The sequence below is a fragment of the Neomonachus schauinslandi genome, chromosome 14 (assembly GCF_002201575.2).
Source record: "Neomonachus schauinslandi chromosome 14, ASM220157v2, whole genome shotgun sequence".
Taxonomy (NCBI): Eukaryota; Metazoa; Chordata; class Mammalia; order Carnivora; family Phocidae; genus Neomonachus; species Neomonachus schauinslandi.
The window spans coordinates 85275368-85301953 of NC_058416.1; the positions used below are offsets into that span (position 1 = coordinate 85275368).

At 54.3% G+C, this 26586-nt stretch overlaps 1 protein-coding gene across 2 annotated transcripts; it reads left to right on the top strand.

Moving 5' to 3' along the window:
* BCL7A (BAF chromatin remodeling complex subunit BCL7A) lies at positions 1-25673 on the top strand. Of its 2 annotated transcripts, none has more exons than XM_021698579.1 (6): positions 1-179; positions 7141-7222; positions 10344-10440; positions 14313-14480; positions 20835-21019; positions 24134-25673. In XM_021698579.1, exons 1-6 carry the CDS (start codon positions 88-90, stop codon positions 24203-24205), a joined length of 696 nt encoding a protein of 231 aa, XP_021554254.1. In that variant the 5' UTR covers positions 1-87; the 3' UTR covers positions 24206-25673. The 2 variants fall into 2 exon arrangements, with proteins under 2 accessions (XP_021554254.1, XP_021554255.1); XM_021698580.2 differs by having other exon boundaries at positions 20835-20956.
* The last annotated feature ends 913 nt before the right edge of the window (positions 25674-26586 follow it).

Consider the following 26586-nt stretch of genomic DNA (forward strand, 5'->3'; position numbering starts at 1 on the left):
GGCGGGCGGGCGCGAGTGTGGCCGCCGCGGAGCGCGAGGAGGACCCGGCGGGCGCGCTCCCCCAGCCTCTCTCTCCCCGCCAGAACCATGTCGGGCAGGTCGGTTCGAGCCGAGACCAGGAGCCGCGCCAAAGATGATATCAAGAGGGTCATGGCGGCTATCGAGAAAGTGCGCAAATGGTAAGCGGAGGCGCCTGCTCGCTCGCCCGCCCGCCCGCCCGGCGCCGCGGCCGCCCCAGACCCCCGGAGCACATACAAAAAGCCGGCGGGCGCCGCGCCGCGGGCCGGCCGCGGGCCCGGGAGTTGGAGCGGCGGGCGGCGTGCGAGCCGGGTCACCTGCGCGAGGCGGGGGCCGCGGCCGCTGCCCAGGTGCGCTCGCGCCTGTCGCCCACCTGGCGCGGTGGCGGCGGCGGCGGCAGCCTGGAGGCGGCGGGGCGCCCCGGGGCCGGTCGGTGTAGCGGCGGGCCGGCTCCGCCGCGGCGCTCGGCTCCCGGGAGGGGGGCTCGGGGCCGGCCCCAGAAGCCATTTCGTTTTGTGCAAGTCACATGAAAGCGGCTTCCCGCGCGCCGGGGCCGCGATGCCGGCGGCGGAGGGGAGAGCGCGAGCTCCATTGTGCAGGCACGGAGCGGGCCGCCGCCGTCTCCGTGTCGTCCCCGCGCGCCCCGGGCGGCGCAGCGTCGGCCCCCCGCGCCCCTGCCCGCGCCGGGCCTCCCTCCCGCCTCCCTCCCCGGCTGGCTGGCTCGCTCGCTCCCCGCCTCCCAGGCCCGGCGCCCTCGAGTCTGCGGAGTTTGCAGAGCGCGAGCCGTTTAAATTTAGCGCTTTGGGCTGCCTGGAGCGAGGGCTCTCGGCGAGGAAGAAAGATGGGGGCGAGCGCGAGGAGGAAGCGCCGGGGCGGCCGCGGGCCCGGGGCGCCCGGCACCCCCGCCCAGCACGCCCTGGCCGGCAGGCGCCCGCGCGCGGGGGTCGGCGGGCGAATCTTTTTGGCCAGAAACCGGTCCTCGGCCGAGTCTGCCTTTCCCAAAGCAGCGGCTCGTGTTTGTTTTGCCGAGAGAGCCGTTGTTTTTGTTCTCTGCGCGGGGGAGAGGAGATTCGGTGCTGGCCGTGCGTGTTCTTCGAGCTCACGTTGGAGTCTGTCCGGCGTGGCCTTGTTGTAATTAATACGACTGAACGCGTTCGCCGCCTCATCGGGGTCTGGCTCCCAATCGGCCCGCGGGCCAGGCCCCAGGCGCAAGCACCTCCCCAGGTTGGGGCAGACTTGTTGAAAACTCCCGGCTCCTTGATTTCAACTTTATTATTTTTTTCCCACGGCTTCACCAGGGTCAGGGAGGGAGAGGAGCAGCCGCGACGATCTCGAGTGTCAGCCCCCGCGGGCTCGTTCTGACCCTTTTTATTTAAAGACTAAAAACTGGGCAGGCCCCTGGTGGGATATGTTTATGTTTAGGGGTGTCATTTCTTGAGTAATGCCCTGGTCTCTAAAAACCACTGGGGGTGAGCCTCCAGCCTAGCCGTGTCACAAGTTAGCTGTCCTTTCTGAGTCAAACCCAACAAAAAAGGCAAGAGGAAAATCAATAAAGTCCACGTGCTCCCGGGCCTCCTATGGAAAGGGCTGTCTGCGGATGGCCGGATGCCCGGCCAAGGGCTGGGTTTGGCTCCAGTGGGACAAAGAATTTTCAGAACCGTGAGAAGGGGAGGCCTTCCAAAGTTGAGATCCGAGTTTTCGGTGCTGTGGGAGCTTCCCCGGGGCACGCAGGGTGCCCAGGGCCCAACTGGAGCCATTTAAAAATGGCAGAAACAGCTTCAGGCCAAAACACACACGGGAAAACAAGCCCACAGTCCCCTCTCCTGTGGGATTCCCAGAGGGAAGGCTGTGGTCGTTCTCTGCCTTATTCCCGGGGCAAAGAAAGAACCGGTGTCTGGCCCCGATTCCCTTCTGTCAGGGCCTGGAGGTGAGAAGGGGGCTGGGGGCAAGCTGCCTTTCTCTGTTCCAAGAGGCGTGGTGGGGCCTTCTGCTCCAGGTTCCCAGCAGGACAGAGGCTCGGTACCCTGACAGATGCTTCTGTGGAGCCAGTCTGCCAGTGCTCTGCAGGGAGGGCAGATGGACCTATAGGGCTTTCTACCCCGGGGGGTGGCAGAACAGGCAGCCTGGGGCCCCCCTCTGGCCTGGCCTGTGTTTGGGGGAAGGGAAGAAGAACGGGTCTCCCTCCCTCCCTGTGTTTCGGGAAACAGGTCATGATAAAGACCTCAGGCTTCAGGATCTCCTGGCTGGGCTTCCAGTTCACTTCCTTGCCGTGACCTTGGGCAAACTGCGGAACTTCTTTAACCATGGCAGCCATGGGTCTGGTGCTGCTTTCTCCCTCCTAGAACGAGATCATGTCTCCAAAGCACCTATTCCTGCAAACAGAAGCAGTCACTAACGGTGTCCTTATTGTAAGGTGGACGCCATAAAGTATGTGTTTTGCTGATTTTCTTTTTTTTTTTTTTCTTTCTGCCCGTTTTAAGCAAAAAAGACTTCGCCTTATTTTCAGGGTTTCCCCAGCCCCGAGAAGCCAAATCTCACCTTCGCTGTACTTTTAGAATAGGCCTTCCAGTCAGTCCTTGAGGCTTTGGGTTGTTTATTAACTGCGTGGCCACCAACCATGCCTTTCACTAGTGTCTGGGACATCGGGTTGCCAGATTTAGCAAATAAAATTACAGGACACCCAGTTAAATTTGAATTTCAGATAAACAATGAAATAACTTTTTAAAAATAAGCAATATATGTGTATAAATTTTAGTGTAAGTATGTCCCATGCAGTACTTGGGACATACTTATACTAAACTGTTAACATATCTGAAATTCAAATTTAATTCAGCATCTCATATTTTATCCAGAGAACAGAGGTGTCTGGCATACCATTTATCCTGTGAGTGTAGGGTGGTATTTCTTCTCAGCCCTGGTGATCCCTAAAAATCCCCCCTCTGCCAACCCTTCCCTTCCCTCGTCCCCAGAAAGAGCCAGCAGTCAGCCGTGACCACCCCATCCCTAGCTGCCAGCCATTTTCCCTCCCTTGTCTGGTGTCCCACCAAGGCAGGCTGGTAGGCTGGGAGCCTGCCACAAGATGGCTGGAAGAAGAACAAAATGGTGGGCCCCTTTTTGGGAAACTGCGCCAGGGTTAGGGGCCCCGTGTGGGTGGAGAATAGCAAGGGAGGAGGGTCACTTGGGTGGGAGACAAAGGCTTGAGCCACAAAGTAGGCTTAGGCCTGGAACCCCTGAGCCCTTGGTCTGCAGGGTCCCTCAGTGACTTATTGAAGGAGAGAGGCCTGTTCCCTGGAGACGTCCCACACATCCCACCCACCCATCTTTAGGGCCACACCTCTTTACCTTTGGGGTTACCCTCTTGCCAGGTGCAGGGCAGGTCAGGTGAGCCTGGGCCTAGTTAGGAAGACACCAGCCGTAGACAAGGCCTCCTCAGGTGTCAAAGACTAGCCCTGGGAAGTGATACAAAGTGAGGGATTTGCAGTCTCTTTGAGGGAGTCAGCAGGGTCCCCCTTGGGCAGTGACCCCAACATCTTGGCTAGCCCTTGGACCTGGACCCAGGAAAACATTAAAAATTGACCATAGCCTCGAAAATCTGTGGCGGGTGCTTGCGGTTTATGTGGGAACCTATGCTGGGGGCGGGGGAGTGTTTGGGGCTTTCTTGCTACAGCTGGGACCCCATTTGCCATTTTGTCCAGGAGCCCAAGTCTTGAGGGGCAGAGAGCAGTACTTGAGCCTGGCTGGTTACCGGGGGGCCCACAGGCAGCTTTGTGGCAAGGTGGGGGTGTGCCCGCTGGCTGTGGTGAATCTGGGCCCAGTGCCTCCAGTGGGGTGGGGGGGTGAGTGCTGGGGGCTCTGACAGAGCCCTGACTCCTCACGCACGTGGGCCCCTCGTGGCCACGTCACCGCCTTTGTGAGAGTCATCAGGAATCTGGATTTTTATGTGGTGTTTCACTTTTTTCTTCTTAAAGTTTGGCAATTGATTCAAATTTTAAAAACTAATATGCAGGCCAGACAAAACATGCCTGTTGGCCACTTGTTTGCCACCCCAACTATAAAGCAGTAAGTACAGCTTGATTCCCTCACTGAGGGCCGGGGCTGTGTGTTCTGGGATGATGGTTTGGGGAGCTCCATCGTTTCCCTGAGCCCGTGTGTTGTCTGCCAAGGAGCTGCCGGCTTGAGGAGACACCCAGAGCCCACTGGTCATGTCTGTGAAATCGCTTCCTGTCCTCCCTGGTGCTTGCTCTGCCTCATTACCCGCGTTCCAGGGCCTCGTCTCCCTGCGGGGCTCCTGGGCAGAGGGCAGTCCTGAGGTCCATTCCCGAGGTTGGGTTCTTAATGCTTTGCCCTATGTCCTAGAGCCCCTCAGTGTCCGGTAGAAGTGCAACCGAAGAAAGGTTTCTAATCCTTGGGGTGAGTTGGAGGGGACTCAGGCCAAGGGGTCACCAACTGGGGCAAAGGGGGGCGCGAGAACCTGGCTGCAGTCTGCCCGTAGGTTGCAGGGCCCTCAGCCACTCTGGGAGGCACGTGCAACTTGAGGGTCCATCTTGGCCGGCATGCAGGCTGCAAAGCCCAGACCTGACACGCTTTCTGCCTTGAGACACGTCCTGTGTTTTGCACGTCAGTTACTTTTGTTTTTGTTTTTGTTTTTAACACAACCAAACCTTGGATTTGCTGACCTACTGGGGCCCTGGCCGAGGAAGCCGGTTGAGGGACTGTGATTAGTGAGCGCCTTTGGCCATTTGCGTGGGATGCTAGCAGTTTGTGTTTCTGTGTCCAGCTTCTGTAACCGATGTGCTCTGTGGAATGATTTCTTAGTTTTTCACAGGAGACAGAATAGCAGAGTGGGCTCTAGTCGGAGCCTGTGTCCAGTCCTCGCTCTGCCTTGGGCTAGCTGTGTGACCATGAACTAGTTATGTAACCTCTCTGGACCTCTTGTTTCCCACCCATAAAATGGAGTGACAGTGGCTCCCCTCTCCTAGGCTTATTGGGTAGTCTTTGGGGGAGAGGGCTTGATTGTAAATAAAGCACTTGGCAGATGTAAGCTTCAGCACACAATGACTATTATGATTGTTGCTTTGTCACCAAGGTTGTTCCTTGGAATGCCCCGTCCCTTCCAGGTACCTTCTGATTATTCAGAATGGAGGTGGGGAAGGACACGGACTATGGGCTGTCCATTCTGCCTCCAAGATGTAGGAGATGGGTGGGTGGTGACTTAGATATGTGCCTTCATTTTATTCTTTCTGGGCTAAAAGGGGGCAGGAATGGGGGTGGGAGAAGCTGCTCCTAAAGCAGTGTGGCTTTGAATACTGGCCCCGGAGAGACAGACTTCACCTTCTCATGCCTCAGTTTCTTTATCTGTCAAATGGGGAGGGTGACTGTTCCTGCCACACAAGGTTATGGGAAGATTAGAGCAAATGTGTATGGGAGCTTAGCACATTGAAGACACTAGAAATAGTCCTAAAATAAGTAAAAGCCAGACTGTGGCTTCCTCCAGCAGGGAATCTGTAGGACCTGAACAGGCACAGTTTGGGGAATGGAGATTTCTGTGGTTTGGGTTAGCTGGTTTTGAGTGTGCTCAGGTGCCCCAAACCCTCTGTGGCAATTGAGTGCCAGGTGGCTGTAACGTGTCCCACCAGCCCCTGAAGGCCACCCGCCATGGAGGGAAGGCTGGTCAGGTACCTGCTAGCTCACAAACAGAGGTGCTCTTGCCACACGTAAACTTTGGTTCTGGTGGAACTCTTGTCACTAAACTTGCTGGCGGCTTCTGGTGTCACCTGTCCTAGGTGTGCATCTGGGCCCGACATCCCACGGTGGGTCCTTGAATTAAGCAGCCGAGAGAGATCCTTTGTGACCTCCCACTTCTCCTGAGATGGCAGAGCCTGGTGCCAGGAATGGGGACCCTAGAGTCCAAACTGCTTGGTTTGGAGTCCCAGCTTTCTTTCCGGGTGATTCCTCTGAGCCTCGATATTGTCAGGTGCACAGCCTTTGGCTCTCATACCCAGTGTTAGGGGCAAGAAGTGACTTGACCTGACCTGTAGACTGCAGGGGTCAGGGACCAAAGTTTGGAGGCTGTGGCAGGAATCTAGGGAGTGATGGTGGCTTGGAACACAGTGGTGTGGAGGAGAGGGTGTTAATTATTATCCTTAATGAAAACCAGTCACCCCGTTTCCTTCTCCTGGCTTGTGATTTTTGTCCTTACCCATAAACCTGCTTCTAGTAGCAGGGGTCCCCGGATGCGGTCCCCCAAGGAGCTTAGGCTGTGGTGGGGGCAGGGGCAGGGACAGTGTGCAGATGTGGGTATTAGGAGGGAAGACCCAGAAACACATGCCTGTCTTGGAGCTGGGATGTGGGGTCTCAGGGCATCCTTCTGGCTGGCTGCTGTCCAGGCTGTGCTTCCCTGTTGAGGCCTGGGGACCACCCTTGGGGCCAAGGCCACTAGGCATCCAGGTTTGCCCTTGTTCCCCGCCCCCCCCCCCCCCCCCCCGGCTGCTCCAAATGGCGTTTGCTCCGAAGAGCACTGGGTGGTTACTCACGCTGTCTTCTCCTGCCTTCCTTCCTCTGACCTCAGAGGCATTGCGGGGAGGACAGGGTGAGTCTGTGGGTGCCCTTGGTGAAGCCCCCCTCAACCCCTGGGGAGGAAATGTCCTGCTGGCCTAAAGCCCTCCCTGCTGCCCAAGGGGTTGGGGTGGCCCAGTTCGCTGGCTCCGTGGAGTTGGCAGCGTTGTGAGGCACAAAAGCTGGAGGACCCTGGGGCACAGTTCTCTTCATCCAGAGCAGTGCTCTTTAATGGCAGCCCCTCTGTCCGCCCAGTCTCACCAGGCACATCCTTCAAGGCATGGGGAAGCTTTTCACACATGCTGTCTCATGTAATCCTCATGACAGCCCAGAGACTGATGACCCTGTGTGGTCTAACAGATGGGGAAACACAGGTGTAGATTGGTGAATGACTTGCCCAGCAGCCCCCAGCCACTAGATCTGGAGTGATCTGGAGCTCCTTCCCTTGACCCCAAGCTGAGCAGCCCCTGTGTCCCAGCTACTGCAAGGCCCGTGTCCCCCACGAGGGGTGCGCAGGGTTCTGCCCCAGAAACCCCCTGGTAACGAGCTCTTCCTCATCTTCTGCAGGGAGAAGAAGTGGGTGACTGTGGGTGACACATCCCTGCGAATCTACAAGTGGGTCCCTGTGACAGAGCCAAAGGTGGACGATGTGAGTATGTGGGCCAAACCCCTGGGGTGGGGCCATCCATCCGTGCTCCCCGCACTGCAGGTAGAAGGTGCTGTCCACCACTGCCCACCAGTGTGCGACCCTGGGGCCAAGGCCACCTGGGAAGCAGAAGGACCCAACTTATGGCTGGAGAGGCTGCTGCACCTGGGTCCTCCTCCTCACTCATAGTCCAGCCCCAGAGTTTGGCCCTCCGGGAGCTGGGAAGTGTCCCCTGCAAGTCATCTCTTCTGGGCTGAGAGCCCTATAGTTTGCCAGTGGGGACATGCCTTAGTGCAGAGCTGTCCCCTCCCTGGGGCCCTGGGCACCCCGGTTTGGGTGTAGCATACGCCCGGACAAGCAGACCCTCCCCCATCGTTGTCACTGCTCCGGAGCCCCCGACCATCTGCCAGGTCTGTCAGAGTTGACCCTTTATCCCCTTTGTACAAGTGAGGACACAGGCTCAGAGAGGTGAAGCCACTTCCCCGGAATCACACAGCAAGTGCCGGGTCTGTTTGACTCCAGAACACATGCTCTCTTTGCTGTTGGAGAGCCTTCTGGTGGTTGGAGCTGCGGGCCACCCCAGAGCGACGCCAGAGCGAGAGGGCTTGGTGCATGGGAACACAGCCACGGCTGGGGCCCTGGGGTGGGGGCAGGGGGGGCTCCAGCCACTAGAGGGAGCGTCAGCAGCCCTGCCTGGTGTGGGGGAGGGGCTGCGGAAGCTGCTGCCCCACATCGTGGGTAGTTTTTCAGCTTCGCGGCTCCTGGGCAAGTTTACCCCCAAAGACGCCAGGTCAGCTACTCTTATTTCCAGTCAGCATCCAGAATGCTCCCCCCTACAGACCTTGGCATGGACTGTCCTGCCCGGGGTACCTTCCCTATTCATGCGAACAATCCTCCCCCCCAGGAAGATGGCTCACGCTGAGCCACATGGATGGATGGCTCCATTTGCTTCTGGGGGGTCGTGGTCATGATTGCTGGGTTCCTAGGGGGCCATAAAGGCGAGGCTAAGCCTCCCCGCAGCCGTCTTCAGTTACCTGTCCCAGGTGTCCAGGCATGGCTGAGGCTCCATTCTTGACCCTGTGATCACAAGCTCGTCTCTGGGCAGGTTGGTGCTGGGCGGAGAACGTCGGTGTGTGTCACCCTTTCTGGTTCTGGCCTGGGCTCCTGGAGCCCCCAGGGTTGCGTTCCTCGAGGCCCCAGGACCTAGCCCATTGCAGCCGTTGGTGCTGGCCGTCCCTGGAGGGGAGAGCAGGGTGCAGCCGGGTCCTGGAAGGCAGCTGCTGGCCCCAGCCCACGTCTGTGCCTTGCACATCATTAGGTGTTGTGTAAACGCCGGTTGCATTTGAGAAGACATGGTCCCTGCTCTCAAGGAATTTATAATCTCGTTGGGAAAGATAATTATAGAATAGCATGAAACAGACATCAGGGAAGTGCCAAAATGGATTGGGATCAAGGAGAAAGTGTAATATATGGGCTGCCGGGAAGGACAGGGCAGCTGCAGGCTGGGCAAAGAGGTAGAGGACAGGTGCCTCCCCCCCCGCCGCCGTTAACCTATGATGTCAGACAGGTGACCCCAACTTGCTGGGCCCTCGTGCCCTCTTCTGTGCAGTGGGGTAACAATAGGCAGCTCCTGGGGTTTCTGCAGCAGAGTAAAGGCGGTATATCAAACAGAGAGAACTTAACCCAGCACGGCTGTGCAGACGGTGCTCGAAAATGCTAATTTGCCATTGTCTCTGAGCCATGATGTACAGTATGATGTTTCCCCCACCCCCTTTCCCTCTAGGGCTGTGGGCCCCACCCCTGGCTGAGCATCCAATCCCCTGGGAACCATGGAGAAATGCAGGTCCCTGGGCCCCACCCCAGACAGCTGAGTCGGAATCTCTGGTGGTTGTGGCCAGGAGTCCGTATTGTGGAGGGGTAGCTTTTTATTTTTCTAAACACCCAATTACAACATGGTTGCACCATTCCCCCTGCCCCTTTGGAACTCTAGCAAGTTTTTTCCTTTTAAATAGGGAAACGAATTTACAGAATTCAAGTATTACAAAACATTTTTTTTCCATGAAGACAACTCACATGCCATCAAATTCACTCTTTCAAGGTATACAAGTTAGTGTTAGTGTATTCACTGTCATCTAGCCATCACTGCTGTAATTCCAGAACATTCTCGTTACCCCAAAAAGAAAGCTCACACCTGTTAGCTGTCACTCCCCCACTGGCTTCACGGTCCTGGAATCCACCAATCAACTTTCCATCTCTAGAGGTGTGCATATTCTTCAAATGCTGCTTTTTTCAAATATATATGTATGTTTTTGTAAATCTGCTTCCTGTCCCTGTGTATGCCCCCACGCCACCCAGCTCCTTTGGCTGGAGGCGACCAGCATTTGTTTATCCTTCCAGAGACAGTGCCCACAAACACACGTGTGGATAGACATTCGCGTGTCCTTTTCTTTCCGTGAATAGTGGCCTTCCCTTCCCATGTTCTGCACCTTCCTTTTATGCATCCTGGAGATGACTGAGATATTCTAATATGCTGATATTTCTGTAGATCATTCCACGTTAGTATATGAAGAGCTGTCTTAGTCTCAGTAATTATTGCATTATGTTACGTGGAAAGAATGTGCTGTAATTTAACGACTCTTACCAGTGGACACAGGTCATTTCCAACATGATCCTATTCCATTTGTAAAAAAAAAAAAACCGAATGGAACTGCACACAAAAAGCATCCCCTTCACCATCCCTCCTCCTTGGGATCTCCCTCCTCACCTGGCCTTCCAGTATTTTGCCGGGAGTCAGCTGACTGCTGTAGGCAGCCGTGGGGCCTACAGATAGTGGGGAGATCTGTGTCTTCTCTGTCCCTCACCCGGCATCACTGTTCCTGTTGGCATGCCTGCTGGTGCTGGCCCCCCACACAAGGCAGGTTTATGCCCAGCCCCAGAATCCTCCCTTCGGCAGGTGAGGCCCCTAATGGGACGTGTTCAAATGCAGGCCAAGGAGAGCCCTCCGGAGACTTGCAGGCTCCAAGATGAACCGGCCAAATAAAATATTCATATCACCCCCCGGGGGCTTGCTCACGCATGCACACACAATGTGGTGACTCGGTGTCTGCTCCATTTTCTCCTCCAGAAGAACAAGAACAAGAAAAAGGGTAAAGATGAGAAGTGTGGCTCTGAGGTGACCACGCCGGAGAACAGCTCCTCCCCGGGGATGATGGACATGCACGGTGAGCTCTCCTGCTGGGCCCTGGGCTGCGGCAGAGCACTCAGCTTTTGTTCTCACCAGCAGGTTTGTTCACATTCCAGGCAAGGGTAGGAGGGCTGGGCAGCACCAGGAGGCCTTGGTGCCCAGGAGAAGCCTCAGCGGAGGAGAAACTTCTCTTCCCAGCACAGCAAGCCAAGAAACGTAAAACAAGAAACAAGCCAGAGACATAAAACAAGACCTTCTTGAGCCCAGTGACACAAACCTTACGGGGGATGGGGGGGGGGTTGGGTGCGACCTGTCAGCCCTGTGTGCGCTCAGGAACTTTTTGTGGGTCTACGATCTTTTCCCCTCCTAGGCCTGACCTACCGTAAAATTGACGCCATTTTCCATTTCCTATTTCTCTTTGGCTGCTGGGAAACTCCAGACTGGATTTCCACATCCCGTTAATCACTCTGGGACCCGGGGACCTGCGTTCCACAATGACATCCTACCTTCCTTTGCTGTCTTACTTCAAAAGTTACAACCAGTGTCCCCCTGATGGAATCCAGGCTGGAGACCTACATTAGCCAGTCTGCGATTTTGACATTGCTCGCGCTGAGTTCCCACTTTACCTCGTTAATGGATAGGAAAGGCACACGTCATCAGGTTGTGGCTTCATGATCGGTATAGAGGTTCCATACAGCCGGCCCAGGTCAAGACGGAAACGTGCCTGGCCATCCCCCTGGTGTCCCCTCCCGGTTGTCCCCACTCCTCCAAGGACTTCTGACCTGAGAGGTTCAAACATGAAATTTCTGCAACATCGAGTTTCCGATGTTTATAAACTAGGAAATCTGCATTTATGCCATACTTTGGGAAATCAGACCCAGAAACTCGGGGAGTGTGTTCCCCTCAAGGCAGCCATAGCTGTTCCTGCAGGAGACTGTGGTCACTCTGGGGCCACCTGCCTGGGCGGCCACTAGCAGAGCTAGTACCACTTGCCTTTTCCCATCTCTTGATCCCAGTTTCAACATCTTTGTCCTTTTGACCACCCAGGCCTTTTGTACAGCATGGTGGTATTGGATATATTGGACTGATCGCGTTTCTGCCCCTCTGGTTCCAGGGCTGTCCTGCTCTGGGGAAGGAGTGCCAGTGAACTTTCGCATTTGCCCAAACTGACCAGTCTGGAAAACACAGTCACAAGCTCTGAGGGCAGGGGGTCTTGCTTATTGCTGGGCTGGCTTCAGAAAGCACGGAGGGGTTTTGCTGACAGCTGACACGTCAGGAAAGCCCCTCACTGGCCATACAATCGCAGTTGAACACTGAACATGGAACACAAATGAACCAGGTATTGGAGCTGGGATGTGACCTGCCCCCCTGGCATTGCTTAGATCCCCACTCTCTTGGGATTTGAGAAGGCCCCTGCCTGGCTCACAGGTGAGAGCCTTTTAGAGCAGAGGACGAGATCCCACCTGGGTTCACATCTGGCTCCCTAGGACCCCCCCCCCTCCCAACCAGCTGTGTGATCCTGGGCTAGTTCCTTAACATGTAACTGTCAGATCTGTTTTCAGTCTGCCCAATGGGAATGGTAATGCCCACTTCATAAGGTCCTTGTGAGTATTAAATAAGATAACCCCCTCAAAGCCCTTGGCATGTTAGTAGCTCACGTTTAAGGCTGTCACAATGTGCCAAAGCATCTTGTTAAGCCCATTTCATGCCTTACTTCATTCATCCTAAAAATAAGCCCCATTGTGCAGATTAGGAAATGAGGCCTCGGGGAGGTGGCACCCCAGGTTAGGAAGCTCACGGATGCCAGTGCTGGCCTTGAGGTCCTTTGGAGGCAGAATCCAAGTGTGTGGCCACCAGCCCAGGAGCCTCGCTCACCTTCTCAGTATCCTTTCCATTTTAGCACATGTGCAGCTGAGACCCTCCTCCAGCCGCAGGGCATAGATGTGTGCAAACGCAAGGAAAGATGTGGGCCTGGACAGGATTATCTGCAAGACTCCCAGTGGGATAGCGGGCATCTGCAGCCACCTCTTTCGAGTCTGAGATTCTATCAACATTGATTCGAATGTCAGGGTCACGTCGTTACCAGGTGACCAGGTTAGGCTCTGGCAACTAACTCGTTAAACATTAGTACTTGTTGTCATTAATTAACATAACTCCGTGCTGGGACTTGTGGGTCAGGCCTCTGCCTTTTACACATACGCACACATAGCTTGGTGTAGGAAGGAGGTTTAGATTTTCTTAAAAGGCAAATCAGGAGAGTGCGCTTTTTTTTTTTTTAAGTCCCAGAATTCACAAGAGGATCTTTGTGTAATTAGTACACTTAGAATAAGATGCAGTTTACCTGGCTGGGACCGTGTGACTGCCTGGCGCTTCCTTGGCAGGTTGAGTTTGGAGTTGGGTGGAGCAGCTTGAGCAAGGGGTTCTGCCGCTCAGAGCCTCAGTTTCCCCCTCTGGAAATGAGGGAGGTAACAGTACCTACCGGGCAGGTTGTCGGGAGGATGGAACAAGTGACTGTAAGTGTTTTTGCCAGGTGTCAGCATGCAGTAGGGCCCAGGATGTGTGGATGTGCTTCTCCGTGTCTCTTCCTTGCTCTCTGTTTCACAAAAGTGGCCTTGGTCCCAAGTGCACAGCATGGCCCAGAAAAGCAGTGCGGTGATAGTTTTGAAATCACCACTTGGATATCTGCAACCTAACATGATTCTCTGCACCTACGACGGGATCTAGCGCCAGGGGATACGTGCCCCCGGACCCCCAGTCCTGCCACCAGCTCAACGATGAATGCAGTGCTCAAATTACTTCTCTTTTTTTCTCTGTATTATGAAAAATTTCATAATTGAGAACAGTAGGAAGACTAGTGTGATGAACTTCATACACCTGTCACCTAGGTTTTCACTCACATGCCATGTTTGCCTCATCTTCTTTTTTTTTTTTAATATATTAAGTTTTTTAATTGAAATGCAATTTACATAGAAAAACTGCACAGCTCTCGAGTGTTCAGTTCAGGGAATTCTGACAGTCGTAGGCAGCCTGTGCTGAACTGAAGTTTCCCTGCATTGTGTTTTAAGTCCGTGGCTAAACCCTTCAGCACGCGTCACTAATAACATTTCTATATGCCTGCCGTGCTGTTTTCACTCCTAATATAAGTAACTGTTACTCCATCGTATCTTCTAAATCCCAGACTATATTCAAATTCCCCAGTTGTTCCAAAATGTCCCTTACGAGCTGGCACATTCAAAACAGAATCTAAATAATTTTCACATGTCCTTAATTTAGCTGTTAATTCTCTTAAATTTCTTTACAATAATTTTCCCTGCTTCTCTCTCCCTCTCTCTCCCTCCCACTCCCTCTCTCTCCCTCTCCCTCTCTCTCTCTCTTCTTTAATGGTTCTGACTTGAAGAGCCTGGGCCGATTGTCCTGTGGAATATCCTACTTTCCATTTACATGTTCTCTCCCCTTTATTTTGTATCAAGTGGAAGTTGGTCTAGACACTTGATTAGATCAGTGGGACATTTTTGGCAGTGCCGCCTCATGGACCATGCTTCATCCCTCGTGTTGCCACAGAGCCAGGTGCACAAATCTGGCCTCTTCACCCAGAATGAGGCCTCAGATGCCCCCCAAAGACTTGAAACGTGAGAGGCCACCGTGTGTCACTGGCTGCCCCCCCCCCCCCCAGGATGGAGCCAGAGGGGGATGTTCAGGCAGGCTCACGGAAGCCTTCTCCTTGCAGGACATATGGAACGGCCCCAGGTGGCTCATCTCCAAGGTCTTGAGGGCGGGAAAGTGTCTCCTTCCCTGGGAGAGTGTCCTGTGGGGCTGCCGGCAGAGAGGCTTGGGGAGGCCGAGCCCCCAACCTGCCTTTCCTCAGTAGCTGGGGGATTTCACCCTGTGGTTTTCTTCCCCCCTGTGCAGATGATAACAGCAACCAGAGCTCCATAGCGGATGCCTCCCCGATCAAACAGGAGAACAGCAGTAACTCAAGCCCTGCTCCGGAGCCCAACTCAGCAGTGCCTGGCGAAGGCACTGACGCCAAGGCGGACGAGGCCCAGGCCGACGGGAAGGAGCTCCCTGGGGTGGAAGGTATGTGCCCGCAGGGGCTGGGCCTTCGTGCAGTCGGTTGACAGGTCTCTAGGAGGTCTAGCCACATGTCGACCCCTAGAAGGTCACAGTAGAAGAAAGGTAATGCCTAGACTAGCTCATCTTGTGGGGCAATTTAAAAATCCTACAGTCTAGTTTTGGGAAGGTAAGTTCCGTGGAAAACTATAATAAGAGAGAGGAATGGCGAGTCTTGGTGAATTATGGGGAATTTTCCATTTTAAATAGGGTGGCCAGGGAAGGCCTCACTGAGAAGGTGACATTAGAGCAGATTAGGCTAAAATTAGGTAAGGGAGCAAACCCTTTGGGAAAGGGGGAGAAAAGCACTGTGGGCAGAGGGAACGGGCAGCGCAAAGGCCCTGAGGCAGGAGTGTGCTTAGTGGCTGGGGAAGGGCGGATGAGGGGTTCACAAAGTGAGATGAGGTCAGAAGGGGCAGGACCTTGAGTGTGGGGGGCTCTTAGGCTAGTAAACAGACCCTTGCTTCTGTGCCAAGGGAGACAGGAGCCATTGGGACTGAGTGCCATGGTCTGGAGGGTCACTTTGGTTGCTGTGATTGAGAACAGATAGCAGGACTAAGGCAGTCATCCAGATGGAAGAGGGTGGCGACTGGTGTGACCAGAGTGGGAGCAGACAAGGTGGTAAGCAGCAGTCTGATTGTGGAGGACATATATGTACGTGGATATGTATTATGTTGGCTTATTTTTGTCTATTTTGAGATCTCTGGATTCTTTTTTTTTTTTTAACATTTTATTTATTTATTTTGATGGAGAGAGGGAGAGACAGTGAGAGAGGGAACACAAGCAGGGGGAGTGGGAGAGGGAGAAGCAGGCTTCCCGCCAAGCAGGGAGCCCGATGTGGGGCTCGATCCCAGGACCCTGGCACCATGACCTGAGCCGAAGGCAGACACTTAATGACTGAGCCACCCAGGCATCCTGAGATCTCTGGATTCTTGCAGAAGAAAATTTTGAAACATACAGAAAAATAAATAGGGTACTCTCCCATATATGTCAGCTGAATTCGGCAGTTGTTGGTTTGTTTTGCTTTGTCTGTAAGTATTTGGGGGGGAGGGCATTTGAAGGTAACTTACAAATCTTACAGCATTTCTTCTCTGAACACTTCAGCACACATCTCTTAAAAATTAGAATGTTTTCTTACCTGATCACAGGTACTGTCATTACACTTAAGAAGATGGGTCTGTAGCTCTTGCTTGTCTGATATCGAGGTGTATTTTGAAGGTCCAAGATGGAGTATGTGTTGACAGGTGGTACCTGGGCTGAGCGGGGACTGGAGGGTGACCCCTGGCACCTGAGGGGATGGCCTGGCCAGCATTTGTGAAGGGAGGAGAGGAGGAAGAGGGCTGGCCCGGGGTGGAGGCCAGGCTTCCCTGTGCTTGGGGAGGGACTGGATCGGGTCTTCTCGGGAGGAAGGCCTCTCTTTGCTGTGGCATCACTTTGAACCCCTTTCCATTTCCTTTGACACGCTTTCCCACACCTGCCCTGTGTGAGGCTGCTTCCTGCCCCCCAAGCACTCAGAGGGAAGCAGTGGGGGACGGACACCAAAACTGAGAATGAGACTCTGCAGAGGTCACAGTCAGACTAGATCCAGCGTGGGGCGTGTGGATGTGGCCACGGGCCTGGTGCTGTTTTTACTTTTAATTTGAATTGGATGTCAGAATTTTAAAATTAAACAATTTCACTTAAACAAGATTGATTTCCACCTTCTCTTGAGAAAATCAGAAGATTGGGCAATACTGGGTCCACTTTTCCATGGAGCAGCAACCGGTTAAAGCAGAGATGTGGTTGCCCTTCCAGGGAGGGTGGGTGAGCCTGCATTTGCTAGTTCCACACTCCCCGCCACTCCCTATTGTCTTCCTGACACTGAGGCCCAAGAGTCGTGGCCCCATATCCCTCCATGATCACTGTTGCTTTCTTTATTACTCATTTAAAGGAAAAACTACGTTGTTTTTTTTAACCTATTTCTCTATTGAAAGTGGAAAAGTAAAAGTCTGAGAGGTTGGGAGAATCTGTATTTTTTTGAGGAACAGAAGAATATTCCTTCAGATTTTTTATTTCCTTACCTGTGTCTGAGTTGAACAGCCCCCCACGACTCATTCACGGCACTGCCTGGCCCTTCAGGGGGCTTTTGAGTTCGTGGTCAGTGCTGTGTTAGTAGGAAAAAGGAGCCCAGGGGGCTCAGGAAAGGCTTCCTGCTGCCTGACGTGGGCTCGAAGGCTGAGCGGGGATAGGAGGGAAATGAGCAGTGCAAGCAGAAGGGACCAGGGGCAGGGCCTGGGGATGTGTGGGGGACGGGGTGAGCCAGCCAGGCATGCGGGTCTCAGGTGCTCAGTGTGGCACCCCCTTTCTGAGCCGGATGCGAAGGCACTCATGCCAGGTAGGCCTGTGGGCGGGGCAGGGAGGGGCAGGTGACCCCACACACGGGGAATAACACAGGCATGAGGACGAAGACTGGACGCCCCCCAGCCAGAGCCCCGAGTGTCCTCCCCGCCCCAGGAGGACCACTGTTGAGTCTAGTGTGGTGGCCCTAGAAGAATCTAGATGAGATTATAATCTCCTTTTTTTAGAATACTTCCCTTAACAATCACCATGGAGATTGTTCCATGTTAGGACGTACAGGTTTGTTTCATTCTCTTTACCAGCTTTGTACTGTTCAGTGGTACGAACGTGTCATCATTTATTTAAATAGTCCCCACGTTGATAATCATACAGGTTTTTTCCCCACACATGATCCTGCAGAGTCTTGTCCGCACATCTTTATCTGAAGGATGGAGGGACTGTGTATTTAGTCAGAGGTGCGGGCATTTAAAACTGGGGGAGATCCCACCGTTTTCCTCCAGAGACGTGGTAGGCAAGGCTTGTCAACCTCAGCACGGCTGGCATTTGGGGCCAGACGCGTCTCGCCTGCAGGGCCATCCTGTGTGTGGTGGGATGTTGAGAGGCCTCCCTGGCTTCTCCCCATGGCGGCCCCCAGCACCGTCCCGCTCCCGGGGCTCTGCGGGCAGTGGGTGGCGGGACCAGGGGGCTGGGACCAGGGACAGGATGAGCCGTCACGTCTGGGCTGACACTCGCTAGCCGTGTGGCCTTGGGCTGTCAGCGTCCCCTCCTGCGAGCCTTTCTGTTTCCTTATTTATAAAGTGAGACAGACGAAAGTTGCCTCCCTCATCCAGTCCCCAAAAGGAGTGGGGCGGAAAGGAAGCAAAAGTGCTCACCCGGGCCTGAGCCTGACGTGAGCGAGGGGAGGTCACGCACTCCTGCTGGGCCAGGTGTGCACACATCCTGGCTTCTTTCCCATCCTGCGTGCTTTCTCCCTCGTGTCTCCCATGTCTGGGGGCTGCATCTCCTTTGCCCTAAAAGCCAGTTAAAGCTCAGTTGCAGAAACTGCTTCTTGGGTTGTTGCTTCCAGAATTGGTAACTACGACACCCCGCTCCCCTCCCTCCCCCCCACTACCACCAAAAGCTTTACCCGTCCAGGCGGGAACTACACCGGGGTCCTCTTCTGACGACCCCAGGCCACTGGGCCCGCACAGTTGCCCAGCATTGCTCGAGGGAGGGGGTGCCTGCCGCTGTTGGGGGAGCCCCCATGGGAAAGGCATGAAGGCCTCCCAGGTGGGTCCGTGCAGCCTGCGGGTCGGGGTGGGTTAGTCACCAGCTGTTGACCTTGCTTTGAACTTGTTTACTGCTGAGTGAGTTCAGGGAATGACATAATGTCCAAACTCACTGGACTAAATTTAGGCCCTAGGAAAATAATTTCCCCTGGGTGAGTTCCAGCACCAGCGCTAGGAGAATCAGGCCGCTGCACCGAGTCCTTGCATGCTCTGTGAGCTTTAAGGCCAGTTCCCGCTGAGCTCTCAGGCCGGGCAGGGGGTCAGCATGACTCTCGGGGTGGCTGGCCATGATTTCTGAACCTCCCTGTCCAGTCTGCAGAGCTCAGTGTTTAGGGCAGAGAGGGGAGGCCAGGGGAGGCCAGAGGAGGGCAATAACAATTCAAAGTTTGCTAAAGCAAACGTCTGTTACGAACTAGAACATAACATTAACGTGGATTTCTTCCCTTTTTAAAAAACTGGGATGAAATTCACCTTTGTCCAGTTCCAAAACATTTCCATCGCCCCCAAAGGAAACTCTGTACCCATAAACTGTCACTCCCCCCTTCCCCCTCACCCTAACCCCTGGCAGATGCCAGTCTGATTTCTGTCTGTATGGATTTACCTATTCTGGATGTTTCATATAAGTGGCGTGTAATATGTGGCCTTTTGTGTCTGGTTTCTTTCGCTCGGGATCATGTTTTCGAGGTTCCTCCACCTGATAGCAGGTGCCATTCCTTCCCTCCTATCTGTGACTCAGTAATACTTTGCTGTGTGGATTGCGTGGATGCACCACGTTTTGTCGTTTGATTCATTTGTTAATTTACATTTGGGCTGTTTCCATCTTTTGGCTGTTAGGAATAGTACTGCCGTGAACATTCATGTACACGTACCAGTTTGAGGACCTATTTCCTCTTCCTTTGGGTCTCTACCTAGTGGTGGAGGAACTGGGCTGTACAGGGATTTTGTGTTTGACTTAACATAACAGAGGCTCCTGGCTGGATCCGTTGGTCGGTAGAGCGTGTGACTCTTGATCGTGAGTTGGAATCCCACATTGGGTGTAGAAATTACTTAAATAAATTTTTTTAAAAAGTAAAACAAAATATTAAAGAACTGTCAGGTTGATGGGGAGTGTGGTCCTATGCCCTGGTAGTTTCTCCCCCCTGGGGTTATTTTGTTACTTGAGTACTTCCCCTGCGCTTTCCCCTGTCCCTTTAAGTCCTCACCGAGACTCCACAGCGTGGCTATTGTCAGCCGGGATGACTTTTAGGGCTCCCAGAGGAAACAAGTGGCAGAGGCATGATGGGAACTCAGGTCTATTTCTAAACCCTGGGTCCTCCCAGGTACCAGGTTGTAGGCAGAGCCCAGCCCTGGAGAGGGCGGACCCCTGAGCCTGCCCGCGGCAGCAGGAACACCCAAGCTCAGGCCCTGGCAGGGTGGTGGGTCTCCGGGTGCTGCCCTCAGGATATCCGGGCTGCTGGTTTGGGGAGGCAGAGTATGTGTTAAGAGCAGCTCACCTGGGATGGACATGCTGGGAGGACAGGCTCCTTGGGAGAGGGGGTCTTCCACCTCCTTCCTGCCCTGCTCCCCAGCCCTCTGCTCCCCACTGGCTTCAGGCCATCGAGTGCTGCCGACTTGCGTGCTCGCTTTAAAACTTAAGCCTGGATATATATATATATATATTTTTTTTTTTTTTTCTTTTCTGCCTCAGAAACCCCAGAAAGGGTGGCATTCTTGAGTCTTCTAGTGCCCTTTGAAAAAATCAGGGTGACGGATGTTGTTGGGGCCTTGAGTGCAAGCCGAGTGGGGCCCTGGGCAAGATGCTGCTCCCACTGTGAGCCCTGTGGCTCGGTGCCCAAAATAACCTCCTCTCCCACAGCCACACCGCCTCGCCTCGTGCAGCCGGCTACGGCCTGCAACCCCCTTCTGCTAAAGGACTGCACTGGGGAGGGGAGCAGGGAGACCTGTGCATAAGAAACAGCCCAAATCATTGGCAAAACAGGATTCATAAATAAGTGATTGCTGGATGGAAGCCGTGCAGCCATCTTGTACACTCTTGTATTCAGAGAATTTTTAAAGACATGAAAAATTTTTCCAAAATTCTGTGTGATCTCTCTTTGGGGAGAGCAGAGAATTATATGCATGAAGGGGGGGGAACATCTGGAGAGATGAAAATAAATCCTCTGAAATGTTAGTGGGTTGGTAGTTGTGGGTGGGGTGAGGTAATCAGTGATTCTGACTTTATTTTTTCCCGTATTTTCTGTTTCTGTGCAATCATCAGTCATTGCTCTGATGGTCAGGAAAACACCCACATTATTAAGAGAAATGTCTACAAAGGGGCAGTTCCCTCGGCGGGCTCCCCAGGTGGAGAACGCAGGCTCTGGAATGGAAAAGGGAGGAGTCAGCAGCCATGATGGTTGGGGCGCGTTGTGCCCACCAGAGGGCGCCAGGTGCACGCGGCACAAAGCGTGTAGCATTCCCGAAGATGTCCTCTTAGGGCACATGGCAGGTAGTGGGTGTGCAGGCAAGGGTTGGAGGCCCCAGGGCCAGCGTGGGGCCTGGCCGCTTCAGACAAACTGACGAAAAACTAAGAGGCTTCCCAAGCGCCCCAACTCACTGCAGGCCCGACAGACCGCCTGGCCGCAAAACTCCCCAGTTCCAGGTATTTTTAGTAATTGGTCCATCTGGCTCCACATCTCACGTGTCTGAAAACAGCTTCTGTCATCTTGCCTTCCCTCAGATGCTTCTGACGAGCAGAATTCGCAGTCTTCAATGGAAAACTCGATGAACAGTTCAGAGAAAGGTGAACGGCAGCCATCTGGAGACGCGGGTCTAGCTGCAGAGATGTCCGCAATCTCTCAGGTACCTCGATCGAGGTCTCAGAGGGGCAGCCAGATCAGCCGGGAGCCTGTTGGGGTGTCGGGGGTACGTTGAAAGGGGTTTCGTTACTTTGTTTTGTGGTTTTCTCCTCGGAAGATTGGCACTTCCCTGCATTCACTGAGCGGGAGTCGTGAGTGTCCTGGGGCCCAGCCCTCAGGGAGGAGGGTGTAGGAAGAGGAGGCGGCCTTTATCCCAGTCTTGGCTTTGTCACTTTGTTTACTCAGGTCCACAAAAGCCTTGCCTGCTCTAGTGACCCCAAGCCAACTTCCTTTAGCGCAGGGACGATAAGTCTTCAGGATCCGAAATGCCGGATGAATCATCCTTTGGAATTTTGCAGCTGACCGCACCGCCCCCTTGCTTGGACCCCGTTCGGGGTCATCCCTGTTTGTCAGCATCTGGTCCGAATCTGTGCAGGAGCAGGTGGCCAGTGGCTAGGAACAAACATCCTGGGTTCGAATCCCAGCTCCTTCGCTTAGCGTAACCGAGCCTCCTTGTCCGCAGCTACCAGAATGGGATCACAGAAGTGTCTTGGGGCCAGGGCGCAGATGGGATGAGAGAATGTGGCGAACACACTCGGTGTGGAGCTGGACACGGGAATGCCTCAGATGCCGTCACTGTGCTTTTTCACTGTCAACCCTCTGTGCCCACCTAAGCTGAGTGGGGACTCCGAGGTATCAGAACTTGAACTAATAAAACTACTCTCCAGTACCTCTGGAGGAAGTAGCAGCAGAAAGATCGGAAGGGGCCAGGGTGCGGCAGCACTTGGTCTGCGCTTTGCAGGGCCGTAAGCCAGGCCTCCCCCAAGGGGAAGTGCCTCCTGGACTCTAATGTCTATATCCCCTTGGGTCTGCAGCCCCCTCCTCCTGCAGAACACACCTCCAAATGCCCAAAGACACAGAAGGAGTGTCGATGGGAGATGTGAGCCATGACCTAAGTTTGCCGAAAGGGGACTGGTTCAATTAATCGGGGGTCATGGATAAGACAGACTGTATGGAGCTGTTAAAAAGAGTGTGGCTGATCCAGGTACAGACAGAAAGAAATATCCTCCCGATGTGAAATGAGAAAAGCAAGACCTAGAACCTCAGGCATAGCTGGAGCCCATTAGATTAAAAATCAAAGCCTCCTGAACAGTGTGTAAAACCAGAATGTCTGCTGGGGTCTCCTGGCCTTCTGAACTCAGTGGAGGAAAGGTTAGCTTGAACCTTTGATCCGTACCCTGGGGGCATCTAGTGCTCTTCTCCCCCCGCCCCCCCCCCCGCCCAGATGTCTGAAAGGTGCAGGGGTCTTCCATTCTCACAAGCCCCCCACCTCCACTGCCATTTCCAGGGGACCCAGACCTGGAATGAGGCCTCTTCCACTGTTCCAGGCACACACGGACACAGACTCATCCACAGAGCTCCGAGGTTTGTGAGCAAGGTGGAGGATGCATTACAAATAAGCAAGCAACTAGACACTGACGATTTGGCCGTTCCTGTGTTTAAAAAAAAAAAAAGCTTCCCCAGCCTCCCGACAGGAGCAGTACTTTGACTCTTCTCCCCTGTTCGGCTATCCTTAGCTCGTGGCTCCTCTCTTTTGCTCCCTTTTCCCTTTCTCGTCCACTCCCAAGCTCACATGCTGTCCTCCCATCCAGCTGTTCTGCAGAACCAAAGAACCTTCTCCCCAAGGGGACCCAAGGGATCCTCTGAAGGCACAGTACCTGCTTTTTCTGGTTGTGTCTGTATCGGGCTTTTATTGCTTTCAGAATGAGAACCAGGGGGAACACAGAGGCAGCTCTTTCGGCCTCCCTGCGGTGCGCGCTCTCAGGGTCTGCCGCGTGAAACTCCCACACAGCCCACCTCAGGGCCTGGGGGCTCCATTCAACATACGTTGTGCACCCATGGTGGACCGGGTGCTCTGTCAGATACTAGGGACCCAGAGTGAGCTGGAGATGGGGTCCCTCCCTGCCCGCAGGGGACTCACCATGACACAGGGCACCTCAGGCACGACCAGATTACAAGGTCACGGCGCGTGCTGCAGAAGAACCCGAACGGGGCTGCAAGGAGACCTGACGGTAGAGCATTCTTCGGACCCTGGCGTAGGGCGGTGAGCGGGAATTTGAAGGCTGAGAAACTAGGGCCATGAGCGCAGGCTTTCTGGGCTCGGCCTGGAGACAGGAGTGAGCCTGAGGAACAAAAGGGGAGGCCATGGTGGCTGGGGCCTAGCGGACAAGGAAGAGAACAGCCAGACGAGGCACAGGTGGGCCTGGGCTGGGTGCTGGGCCTTCTCAGCCTGGGAGAGAGTCGGGATCTTGCTCCGGAGTCAGTGGGAAAGTATCAGCGGGTTTTATGTCCTGTGTGTGATTGCTGTTTTGGGATTTCTTGGACTGTGTGGAAGGCTGCGTAGGGAGGCCGCGGAGCAGGATGCCGCTTTGTCTGGGCAGGTGATGGGCGCAGGTGCAGACCGTGTGAGCGTGGCGGCGGGTGGAGGGGAGAGGTGGGCAGGCCCAGGGGTACTTGGAGATGAAGTTGGTGGGACTAATAGGTGGGGTGTGGGCTTGATCCTGAGCAGGTGTGGTGTCAACAGACTTGGGGGGCCGGGCAAGGTGGGTAGTCATCAGCTGGTCTCGGGCGATGGGTCAGGTTGGAGATGCCTGAGTGGGAAAGTCAGAGTGGGGGGGTGAGTGCCGGACCTTTCTGCGCCGTGGGACTTAGGAATGTGGTCACAACCATGGCCCTTTTCCCCAGAATAACACACACGTGCGTTCAGCAAACTCTGAGCATCAGGAGGAGCCATTGACCACATGGCAAGGTCGGACGAGGTCTTTGAGCTTGGAGAGGTCGACGTGGAAGTTGTGCACAAATGATTACCCTGGCGATTAATGACACATTGGAAGGCTGATAATGGGGAGACCCTCCCTGGCTGGTGTGGGGCAGGGGACGGGGGAGCTCAGAGGCACAGGGGGCAGTGTGCTTGGGAGACCTGGAGGGAAACCACCATGGCGGGGACAGGCGGGGCCCAGGTGACATGGGGCTTGGTGAACATGGGCCGCGGGGTCAGAACTGCGGGCTTGAACCAGAGGCCGGTCCTCTGTTTCTTTCTGGGTTGAACTTCAACCTCACGGCTGGCCTAAACTGCCTTCCTGGTGTGGTAACCTGTGTCCTCTTTTCTTCTTCCCCCAAGGATTTGGAAGGAGTGCCACCCTCGAAGAAGATGAAACTGGAGGCCTCGCAACAGAACTCTGAAGAGATGTAGACAGTACGTTCAGTCCTGCTGTCCATGTTTCACGGGAGATCCATCTGCAGGCTGAATCCTAGAACAACTTCACCTGAGCAGTTCCTCTCGGGTGCAGACAGGACTACTAACTTTCCAAGTTTACCAAGTGCAAATCCAAGAAAACCCAGAACAGCGTAACTTCTCAGACACTGAAGAACTTTCTGCTGTGAAGCAAAACACTCGAGTGTTGAAGGGACTGTCCTTGGGAAGGCGGGGTCGACAGCTCAGGAGTGTCTGCACACTGTCTCTGAAGCCAAGATTACATTTGTGTTGCTGCTGTATTGTTTTGTGTCCCCCCCGCCCCACTTCTCTATTTAACGATATAAGCTATTCGAGGGTGGTACCGATAAGGGAATCGGTTTTCGTCGGGGCTTTTCACTGTTCGCCCGATTCCTTCCGCTTTCTTTTTTTGTGCCTTGTGCCCTTGAGGTGACCTCTGGCATGTTTTCCTGGTTGTTTTGCATCTCCCTTTGCAAAGTGCCCTCGGTTTTGTCCAGGCAGCTGGCGCCCCCGTCCTCACACCTCTCTCCTCCCTGACCCGGGACTTCAGCTGGAGCGGAACAGGCAGGGAGGAGGGGGACCCGAGGCCTCGCAAGAGCAGGACCTCCTTGGCCGCCTGATCTGCAGCTGCAGGGGCGTCGGGCAAGCCCTGGGCCCTGGGTCCAAGGTCCGAGGAGCCTCGGATGTCGGGGCACTGCCGCTGAGGGCTGGCCTCCGGATGTGGTCTCTCACTTCCTCGGGGCATCTGGGGCCGGTGTTTCCAAGGCCACCGTGGTGGCCCAGACGGACGCACAGAACCCTTCGATTGCTCTGGCACTTGCAGCCTCCCCCCACCACACGGCTTTCTCCCACACCTCTGAGGACGAAGCGGCTTCTGTGGCTGACTGCAGGATTGTCTCCTTAGGACAACAAAAGGGCTGAGGAGGCTGGGAGCCCAGATGGCAGGAAGAGCTGGTGCTGAACTTGCTGTCATGCGATGTTGCCTGGATTTCAAATCCGCAGTAACCTGCTACCCTCTGCCTCCCCCACAACTCGGCAACCTCCCCCCCACCCCCCTGCCGCCCGGGGAGAGGCAAGATTGCAGAGTGTTCTGATGCTCAGAGCCAACAGTCCGATGGCCTCTCGCTCCCAGGATGCACTCACGGTCCCCATGGGGGAGCAGACCCGAGGATTGGGCCTCAAAGGCCAGAAGCAAGGCACCAAGGAGTGGGACGCCCTACACTCCTCCAGAAAGGGGTGATCGAGTCCTCTCTCCTCGCCTCCATCCTCTGCCTGTGTGCTGGGACACCTTCCTCTCACTAAAATGGAGATACCCCCTTGGACGAACTGCCTGATTGTTTGGTTCTGAGGCCTGGTTTGCTCTTAATTCCTAGATGGACTCCTCGGACCTTAACCCTTTTCCTGAGCTTTCTTTACTGCACTGGAGTTCCAACTCCCTTTGAGTTGAGTGAGGGTGGGCGGGTTGGGGGGAGGGGGTTGTTTTGTTTTGTGGTTTTTTTGTTTTGTTTTGTTTTCGTTTTTGTTTTGCTGATTGGTGCATATTCAGGTACCACCTTTGATACCTTTGACGTGTGGATCTCTCTCCTGACCACCATGGAAAGTGTCTGCCAGTTTCTAAGTTTCTGAGGGCGAGGCTCTTACTTGTTTTTAAGGGAGCCAATCTATTTCCTGCACTTCAAGAAGAATCAAAATGTTCCTGAATTTCAAATACCTCATGCAAAAATGTCTCCTGAAATAAGGGAAAAAAACAAAAAACAAACTTTGAAAATCTTAATGTTGAAGTTCGCAATGCCGAAAGGTTTCTGTCTTAAAAAAAAAAAGTCCTTATCAATTTTGCCCCTCAGGCAGTCAGCTCTGTGCAGAACTGTGTTCTGCGTTACCTCTCAGCGTATCTCAAGGCGGCTTTACCTCCAGATCCTCTAGAGCTAGAGTAACTTTTTTTCTTTGCAGCGAAACTCCATTTTGATGAAAGATGAATTTGGATATTTATTTCCTTTCTTTTTGGGAAATGAGAGGTTAGAACCAAGACAGCTGAAGGAGAATCACACGCATCCACAGAAACGGCACGTCGGCCGGGGGTTCCCCACCCCCCCGCCACCCTGGGGGCCCCTTCCGGTTGCGGTGGCCTCTCTGGACAGGCAAGGGGAGTCAACGCGGTTGAGGATGAAGACGACATCTGCGACACCGAGGCTGTCATTTGTTTTTCTCTGAAGTGCCTGAAGGTAGGAAGGGGCCTGTGGCCGGGACCGACTGGGCCCCCCCCAGCTGCTGAGGCCACGCCAGACAAAGCACCAGCGGCCCTGTACTCATCGCTGGCCGGGAAGGCCTTCCATGCGGGACAGTGAGACTGCAAAAATCCA

Coding starts and splice junctions, on each gene's coding strand:
- BCL7A (XM_021698579.1), top strand. CDS start 88: ATGTCGGGCAGGTCGGTTCGAGCCGAGACCAGGAGCCGCGCCAAAGAT. Junction 14,481..20,834: donor GGAGCTCCCTGGGGTGGAAG/GTATGTGCCCGC, acceptor GCCTTCCCTCAG/ATGCTTCTGACGAGCAGAAT. Junction 21,020..24,133: donor AGCCTGTTGGGGTGTCGGGG/GTACGTTGAAAG, acceptor TCTTCCCCCAAG/GATTTGGAAGGAGTGCCACC.